The 9,242-nt window shown below is 53.2% G+C and overlaps 1 protein-coding gene across 1 annotated transcript; it reads left to right on the top strand.

Annotated features, from left to right (window-relative positions):
• Window positions 1-2,656: 2,656 nt before the first annotated feature.
• Window positions 2,657-5,713, top strand: TCF21 (transcription factor 21). Its single transcript, XM_069786183.1, has 2 exons — window positions 2,657-3,526; window positions 5,158-5,713. Exons 1-2 carry the CDS (start codon window positions 3,077-3,079, stop codon window positions 5,245-5,247), a joined length of 540 nt encoding a protein of 179 aa, XP_069642284.1. The 5' UTR covers window positions 2,657-3,076; the 3' UTR covers window positions 5,248-5,713.
• The last annotated feature ends 3,529 nt before the right edge of the window (window positions 5,714-9,242 follow it).

Raw genomic sequence — 9,242 nt, 5'->3', positions numbered from 1 at the left:
GATACAGTTTTTTAGGTCTGCCCATGCTGGCCCCTTTGGAGAGGGAAAAAGGGACGATTATGTTGTTGAAAAAGTGTGTCACAGAATGGATGCATAAAGGACTCAAAAGTACATTATACTACATGTATGTAAGTGTATATCTCACACACACACAGTAATCGCCACCAAATGAATATAAAAATGTGTCCTGGATCTCCACAAAAGTGTGTGGTCTGTATTAGATCAATTTTACTGGCTCTGAGGATTCAAAAAAGTATGTAAGTCAGTAAAAGCTACAAATGTGTGGCAATTCTAAAGGCTCATAGCACACATGTAGGCATACCTTGATTTTTAGAATGCACATGTAGCAACATATTAAAGACACTTTTAAGAAGCCGGATCATTCCTTCTGCTTTTTACAAGTTTTTAGAAATTACTGAAGTAAAGCTAAAAGTAAGTGACAGAAAGGATGTGAGTATATACTTTTGTTGTTGTTTTGTTCTTCCGGGAACTTATGATGCTGAAATTTTGATCAGATTTTGTGCTCCCTGGTCATTCGTGCTTAGAGACACAAGCAACTTAGTTTTCCATCATCCTTGCTCCAGTAAGAGTCTTGTAGCTCATTTCTAACATCAATCACTTGGACTATAAATCTCCGCAATGGATATGGCCATTTAAATCTCCACCTGCACAAACAACAATCAGGCCTAGAAAATAAGGAGGCTCATAAATCTCCACGCTGGTGATTAGTAATATTTTGGATCTGCAACAAGCATGTTATAAAGAAAAAAGGGGAAAAAAAAAAAAAGCAAAGCTAATTCATTAATTAGGACTGATATGCTGACAATCTGTTTAGTTTATACACAGAGAAAACACAAACAGGGCACAGTTAACATAACAAGATGTTAGAAGTTAGTGAATTCCCAAGAGCCCAGGGCTTGGAGATATGGTATCTTAATGTACTTATCCTATTGTGAGTGGGAAGGTGTTATCTTCCAGCCAAATGGTAAAGAGCTGGTTTAAAGTTCAGGTTTGCCCTTTTTCTTCTGGCTTACATGAGCCAAGGAATCAAGATGGATCAAGAGGTAGGAAAGACTTCCTTGCTAGTTACCAAACATGACACTCTGCCTCCTACTGAAACTTTAATCTGCAGACAGTACATAGCACTTGGCAGACGTACCAGTTTGGCCCACCACGATTTTTGTTTGTTTGGCTGGTTTTTGTTTAGTGCATACAGAAAACCCAATGTGATGGTCACACAGATCAGTAAGAGACTTTCCTGTGGCTCCAGTGACCTTGGATTAATTCCAAAGCCACTGCATACCATGGTGACATCTTAGGCTGTACATTTTTGTCCAGAGCTATGTGAATCCTCAGGTAAGCAGCTGAGTAAGTGGAGTTGCTCTTGCACTCAGATCAATCACTGTGTTCAGAAAGGTCCCATGTTCAGACCGTGCCCAGTTCTTTAGTCCCCTGTGTTCAAAACCCTGGCTGCTGGGGGACCTGTGAGATTTCAGGAAGTGTGTGAGGAGGGAAGGAGCTATGGGAGCGAGTTCATGCTTCACTGGCCTCTTTTGGGCTCCACATGTGGGTTCAGAAGATGATTTTACATGGAGAGCAAGAAGAGCTAGGCCAAGGTTAACTGCTTGTAAAAGCCTGCTCTGCAGAGACTGAATACACATATGCATAAAGATCGTCACTGCAGCGTACATCTGCTCATTCAAACTACAGAGCAACCCACTCATTCACACTAGTGGTAAAACGATTGGGAACGTTTGGCTTCAGTGGTTGCAGAGTATGGCCTAATGCCCTCGCTCCCATCGCTCCCACAGAAGCGGCCTTATCTTGCCTCTTTATTCAGACAAAACTCCCTGACTTTTGAGCATGCATGAATCGGCAGATAAAATGCTCCACGGGTACAGCAGAACGAACCACCAACATCTGCTCTGCAACAACACTCCGAGAAAAGCGTTTTCTTCCATGCGATCTCTACCATCCAACAACCCCCCTCCCCTTCTCCTTCATTTCAGCGCGCACCCTTGCCACCCCATCCACCGCCACACCGACCCTCCCCGGTGGCGCGGTGCTGTCCCTCGGCTTGGCGGGCTCCGCGGACCACCGGGATCTCAGCCGCCTGGCACATCTGCGGACTGGGCAGCCTCCGGGATGCCTACAGCTGGGGGGACTCAAGGAGTGAGAGGGGAGTGGGACTTGTCGGAGGTCACCCAGGAAAGCTGGAAGAAGTCAGATCCTCCTGCCTCCAGCCCCTGGGCTGTGATGGCGAGGTCCACGCTGCCGGCCGGGCGGCGGAGCGCTCCCTTCCTGGAATACACTAGTAGCTGGACAGGATGCGTTCACAAATATAATCATCCACAAATCTCCCCCAGATTAGGTTACAAGGCAGCGTTTTGACGGCACGCATTACAAAGCTCCCTGGAAGGCTTGGCTGGTGGATCTGCTGCTCTCTCTGCTCATGACCCATTTTGGCTTTCATCAAGAATCATGACACCAGCTGCCTGGGTCATCTAGGAGGCAGGGAGGGGGAGAGCAACCCTGGGCTGGAAAGGGAAGTGGGGAAGGAGAAGGAGAAGGAGGAGGAGGAGGGGGGAGGATAGAAAGACGGAGCGGGGGGAGAGAGAGAAAGCGAGTTGCTTTGCTCCAGTTGTGAAGATTTGAATCCCAGTTCCGAGCTCTCGGCAAAGGCTTGCTGGGATACCTCATTCCCTGTCCTGTGCAAAGGTCTGTGATTGGGGATGTGGTGTGCTCAGTGGGCAGGGCCCCTCCCCTGGGCTGGATCCGCCTCTCTTATCCCCCAGATAAATTACTAGTGTCCTCACTAAATTCCTCGGCTTTCTCTCTCTCTCTCTCTCTCACACACGCTCACTCCCTCCCTCAAACACTGGCAAAGCGGGGTTGGGGGGCGGGAGGGCGGGGGTCCTCTCTGGACTGGTATCGCGCCTTAGTGCTGGGGGGGGCGGGGAAGGGGAGGAAAATACTGGTGCCCCTTCTCTCCTCCGCCGCCTTGAAGTAGATTTGAGGAGCTGCCCTTCCTCCCCCTCCTCCCCCTTCCCGCTGGTCCTTTGGCATCTTCCAGACCATGTCCACTGGGTCCCTCAGTGATGTGGAAGATCTGCAGGAGGTGGAGATGCTGGAGTGCGATGGCCTGAAAATGGATACTAACAAAGAGTTTGGGGCGTCCACCGAGAGCAACGAGGAGGGATCCAATGGCGAGAATGGCTCCCCTCAGAAGGGGAGAGGGGCCTCGGGCAAGAGGAAGAAAGGTCCCCCCAAGAAGAGCCCTTTAAATGGAGTGAGCCAGGAGGGAAAGCAGGTCCAGAGAAACGCTGCCAACGCCAGGGAGAGGGCGAGGATGAGGGTCCTTAGCAAAGCCTTCTCCAGGCTTAAGACCACCCTGCCCTGGGTGCCCCCAGACACCAAGCTTTCCAAACTGGACACCTTGAGGTTGGCCTCCAGCTACATTGCTCACCTGAGGCAGATCCTGGCCAATGACAAGTACGAAAACGGCTACATCCACCCAGTCAACCTGGTAAGTCACAGCCCGCCGGGGCCAGGCACTCTGCGTGTATGTGCACGGGGAGAGGCGGGCGAGGAGCTGGGATGGGGCATGTGCGGGGAGAAACCTTCGCTGTGCTTCTCACAGAGAGGCTGGTGCCAGTGGGGTGGCAAGGGGTACTGTGCGAGGGGACAGGCTCCCAGCTGCCCTCCCGCCCTGTGCCCCGAGAGCTGAGCCTCCCGGGCCCTGTCCCCTGCTCCCGGCAAGCCCCTCCAGGGGACAGGCAGGGGCCATGCTGGCCACACATAGGCAGGGACAGGCTTTACTGCCCCAGAAATGCCTCAGAAACCTCAGCAAGTTGATGGCAGCTTTCTACCTGCAAGCAGGCGGGTTTAGGAATTTGGGGTGAGAAAGGTATGTTTTAGGAAGGACCCAAGCCAAGGACCCAGGATTTACTCTTATCCCTCCTCTCTACCCTAACGTTTCCTGCCATAACAGTCCGCTCAAGCCCTAGCTTTTTAAAGACAGAGCTCTTGGGGCTCTGCACTCAGCCGCTCAGATTTGCTGGGTCCAGGACGTTTCTCCTATCCGTGTAAACTAGGAAAGGAGAAATCAATACCAGTGTGGGCTCCCCAGGGCGGGCGTCTGCCCCAGGCACACTCCGCAAAGCCTCCCTGGGCTGCACAGCGTCCCTCTTGCTGCTCCCACCACGCACAGAAAGTTTTCCCCAGCAGCCCAGGGTCTCCCTGCCGTCCCTGGCCACCAGAAACACCCAGTTTCCAGCTCTAAAAATACATGCGACTGATGTAAACCGGGGGCGGGCGAGATCCGCCTGGGCTCTTTTTAAACATCCAGCCTTTACACTGCCCGCACGTGTGGACCCTGTCAGATAAAGGGATGGCAGAGAGGATCTGTGGGGACGTTTCACTGGGGCCCGGCTCTGCCTTTTGAGCTCTGGACTCCGGGGGAAAGCACATTACCCGCGGTGTCTGCTGATAAGGGCCTGGGAGGTATTTTTTTGGCTAAAACCAAAATCCTCAGCACAGCAACACAGGGAAAAAAAAAAAAATAGTAAAGCGAACCCAGCACCCAAGCCCAGCTATAACCCGCCGCACTGAGGCACACCAAAACTTGCCCCCCGAGCCGCGGGAGGCCGGGGAGAGCGGCCGGGGGGGATGCCGGGGGCTCCGGGCGGCTCCTGCGCCCGGGCAGCGCGGCGGCGGCGGCGGGGCGTGAGGCGGCTCCCGCGGGCAAGAGCCCCCACGCCGGTCACGGCCAAAGGCGGGGGGGGCCCGCGGCGGCTGTGCCGGGGGGACGCGGCTGGGCCGGAGCCGGCGCGGGTCCCTCCTCTCCTCTGCCCTCCCCCCCGCCGCGGCTCGGACGGGCTCCGCCGGCCCGCGGAGGCGCGGGGGGGGCCCGCCGCGGCCGGGAGGGGACGCGGCGTCAGCCGCCGGCGAAAGACGAAGCGGTGCTCGCCGAAGCCCCGGCGGCCGCCCCGGCCCGCGCCCCGCCGAGCGCTGCCAGAAGCGGGCTCAGGCGGCGCTGGATGGCGGGCTCGATGCCCCGGGGCGCTCCCGAGCCGGACCCGCTGGCGAAATAAGCGTTGCAATGTGCCTTTTTCCGTATGTAACCCCCTTCCCACCCGTGTCTTTTCCTGGCTACAGACTTGGCCTTTTATGGTAGCCGGCAAACCCGAGAGTGACCTGAAAGAAGTGGTGAACACAAACCGCTTGTGCGGCCCGACGGCATCCTGAGCCCCGGCGGCCGGGCCAGCAGCGTCCCGGCGCGGGCGGGGAGCGGGCGGCGGGGCGGGCAGGGACACGCCGCGGCCCCGCCGCTGCCCCGGGCCCCGGGCCGCGGGCCCCGGGCAAGAGCGACGGGGAGAGCCGCTCTCCCGGCGCGGAGACGACCAAACGTGCCCTAGCAAAGACTCCGCCCCGAGAGACCCCGACTCTATTTAACTTTATTAAATGCGTGTACAGTCGAGTGTCCTGCAACAAGAGCCTTGCTGGTTCAAGCGCTACTAGAGAAAAGACAGAGATCAAACAAAACCTACCGCGCGCGTATCTTTTGTCTGAGACCTGTGAAATATGTAGATGCCTAGAAAAACTGACTTTGACAGTCATCTCTATGAAGTAATTCACCCTAAAGATATATAGATATATTTTCTCCAAGCAGGTTTTGCTCTATTTCTGTGAATAAACCTTCCTTTCCACTGAACACAGAGCGGTGTAACGTTCGTTTCCGACTCTCGGGCTCGGCGGGGGAAGGAAGGACCGCGCCTCCGCCGGCCGCCCTCGCCCGGCGCGCTGCGGGGAACCCGCCGCTCCGCCCCGGGCCGCGGGAGGGCAGTTTCCCCGGCGCTAAAGATTCGGAGCAGAGCCCGGGGGGAGGGGGTGGCTGGGCCGGGACCTGTCCTCGCCGCGGGAGCCCGGCCCGGCCCCGCAGCCCGGCGCCCGGGCGCTGCGGGAGCCGCTCCCGCCGCTCCCGCCGCTCCGCACCGCGGGGCCGGGAGCAGTCAGCTGCTGGTGAAGTACAGCGGGACGGAGGATCCCCCTCCGGCCCCGGTCCTCGGGGCCGGGAATTTTTAACTTAAACATCTCCCCTCTATCGATCAGCGCGCCCGTGGGAGAGGAGGCTGAGATAAACAGGAGTGCGGGGCGCTCCCCCTGCACCGGCAGCTGATGCGCCAGATCCCACCGCGCTGTTTAATGTTTCAGGGTTATGACCGCACTGTTTACAAGACGTCTTCGGTTATTTATACTGTTATTATTAGCAGAGGGACTTTAAATTTCCGCTTCACTTGCTCTTTCAATACCGGCCCGCCGTTCCGTTTGGTACCCGGGTACCTTCTGGCCGAAAGCAGGCACCGCCGGAGAGGGGCAGCGCCCTGCTTGGGGGCAGCGGGGGGGGGCTGCCGGGCCGCCCCGGGGCCGGGGAGGCATCGCGGCCACCCCCCGGCCCGAGCCCTGCGGCCCGGCTGCCTGGCGGCGGCGGGGGCCACGGACCCTCCCGGGAGCCGCCTCCCCCCGGGCACCCCCCGCAGGCGGGCGCGGAGCCGCCCCGGGCAGCCGGGCAGGCTGGATGATGTTTCTTCTCATGCCCCCTTTCCCCCGAGATAACTGGGTGAGGTAGCGCGTCCTCCAGGCGACCCAAATTCACCAGCCGGGTTCATGCGTGGGCTAGGTTTAATTAAAGCAGCTCGCTGCGGGCTGAGGGCTGTGCAAACATCTCGGCCCTCGTTAGGGAAGGGGCCAGGGCCTGCTGTATCGTCCTGATGGTTTTGAAGGGGAGAGCTGTTTAATTTCACTTTTTCACAGCTTTATCTCCACCCCGCACAATTAAAAGCAGACCTCCTCGCCTGGCTGAACCATGCGCAACTTCACTACCGTGAGTGGGGCTGCGCCGGTTGAGACACGCGGTTACACACACGGGCTTGACTGACTTTACTGCCAAACACATCACCTTGACCAGCCACAGCTCTTGCCGAAGAGATGAGCAGCTCCGGTAAGCACGGTCAAAAGGGCTGATCTCTTCACCCCAGGCATTGGGAAATTCAGTGGGAACTGGTATCTCTTAAAGGGAGGCAGAATAGAGCCCTCCGACCTTAAGCTAAGTGCAAATGACTGATACAGCAAATGCACAAATATCATCTTAACCACTGAATTTACCCAGTGAATTGAAATCAACCGTTGGATTTAACCACTCAAAATCTCGACTTAAATCCATGCTGCTCGAGACTCACAGCAAGGTGCTGTTTTCCTTCAAGAAAACAGAACGTGATAGGCATGAATTTGTCATGCGAGATACGCATAAAACTAAGAGTTAAATTCTGAATATTGTCGCATGTGCTTCTTTGCCACCCTGCTTTTGCAATGCTTACTAACTGCACTCAGCATCCTTCCCAACCCTTTTGAGTTAGCCATGTTCAGTGTTCATTTGCCACCTGAAACACAGCATGGAGAAAGAGAAGGGAGAAATGCAACAGTCCCCTGTGAAATGTGAGGAACACAGCCGTAACCACGTGCCGAAAGCTGCAATGTAAGCGTAACGGTAAGAGGAGGCTGTAGACACCGTTATTTCTCGTGCTGCTATTCACTTTATCTAGCAGTCTAGATTGCAAGCCTCTTGGGGACCAAACTATTCCTCAAGCATCCTCCACCTTCCTCACACCTTGCCTCTGAGCAACAGTTCAGCAACAAACAAAAAGGCAAAAAGCAACAAGCAATAAACAAAAGCAACCAGCAGTACACAGAAGGTAAATAATGGCTTTACTCTGACTGTAAAAAAATTACTGGCTTTATCTCCATTTTGAAGACAACAAATACATTTTCCAGGGGGATTTATGTGGCTGGAAACCCTTGGTCCACTGGCTTCTCGTGTAAGGGCACAGCCTTGACAGTATTGGCAGTTGGCTTCAACGGCCCAAGTTTCTTAGATGAATTAAGAGTCCTACCACGTATCTCAGTAGGACAATGAGTGAAATCATTCTTCCCCACTGCTGAGTGCAATTTTACAGAAGAATATTTGCAAACAGAAAATGTATGTTTAGTCTGACTGAAGGAATTGATGATTTTGAAAGGAACTCGGAAATGTGCTAAGGGAAAACAGGGAACCAGTTTAAATATTTATGTCAATGATTTTAAAGAAAATATTTTGTTTGCTTTCTTGCATTTCTGTACAAAGTGATGCATTTTAATATTTACCGAAATATACCCCTTCTCCATGTGGAAACAAAGCTGACTTGATATATCTTTCTGTATCTACATGGATGTAGGTGCAGCTGTGTGTCTGTATACATTCCCTCCTAATGATGTTTGAACTCATTGCCTGATTTCAAGTGAATTTGACAGAGGTCTCAAAGATAACTAAATTGCTATAATTTTTTTGTGTGTATGTCTGTGTGTGTGTGTGTGTGAAAACAGGCAGCTAAGTAGAGAAAAGATCTTTAATTCTGCAACTAAAGAAAAGGTTTCAATATGAACTCAGCCCTTATCAGATACCAGAGCATACAGAGTGCCAGCCATAGATGAAGCTTCAAATGCTTCTTCAATCACAGGATACAAGTTCATAGAAAACCTGCTTGTGGACCTATGTGTTTTAAGATAAGAACTGTCTAAAAATATTTTAGTCCCAACTGATTTTAATACTATTATTCTTTTTTTTTTTGCGGGGGGGGGGGAGGACGGGACAACCCAATTCCACCCAACTACTTCATGACCATTTTTCAGTTCAGCTAGAGACTGGAAAAATCCTTTATTTGCAGAACTGCATTCAGTGCTCTGGCTCCTGGGTTTGGTGCTCATGTTGTACTGCTTAGCAGCAGTTTTCACAGTCCGAAAGGTCTTTAGGAGCAAGCATTATTCCATCCGTTACAGAAAATACATTTTAGGCTTATCTTATCCTCTGGCTGGGATGGAAATCTGCCAGCCTGAAACATCAGCATAGCAAGAAAGCCACTTTGCAGACACGTGCACAATGCCTTGCTGTCCCGGGCGCTGACTGGGCAAGCGAGGCCATGGTGATGGTCGTGCCCCCAAGCTGCAAGGTGCACAAGGAGAACATATACTAGATAGCTTATTATTTAAAGTGCCTCCAATGTCAAAATTCCCAGCTTACCTCAGAAATTAAAAGACATAGAAAGTCTGTGTGGCTTCTTCTGTAGGGAGGCTGCTTTGAATCCAGGATATAATGACAGGATCACAAGCACAGGTTTGTTTGAAGCATTTGTATTGATAACCCCACAGTT

Source organism: Haliaeetus albicilla, chromosome 7 (genome assembly GCF_947461875.1).
Source record: "Haliaeetus albicilla chromosome 7, bHalAlb1.1, whole genome shotgun sequence".
NCBI classification, from domain to species: domain Eukaryota; kingdom Metazoa; phylum Chordata; class Aves; order Accipitriformes; family Accipitridae; genus Haliaeetus; species Haliaeetus albicilla.
This window is presented reverse-complemented; position numbering and strand designations above follow the sequence as displayed.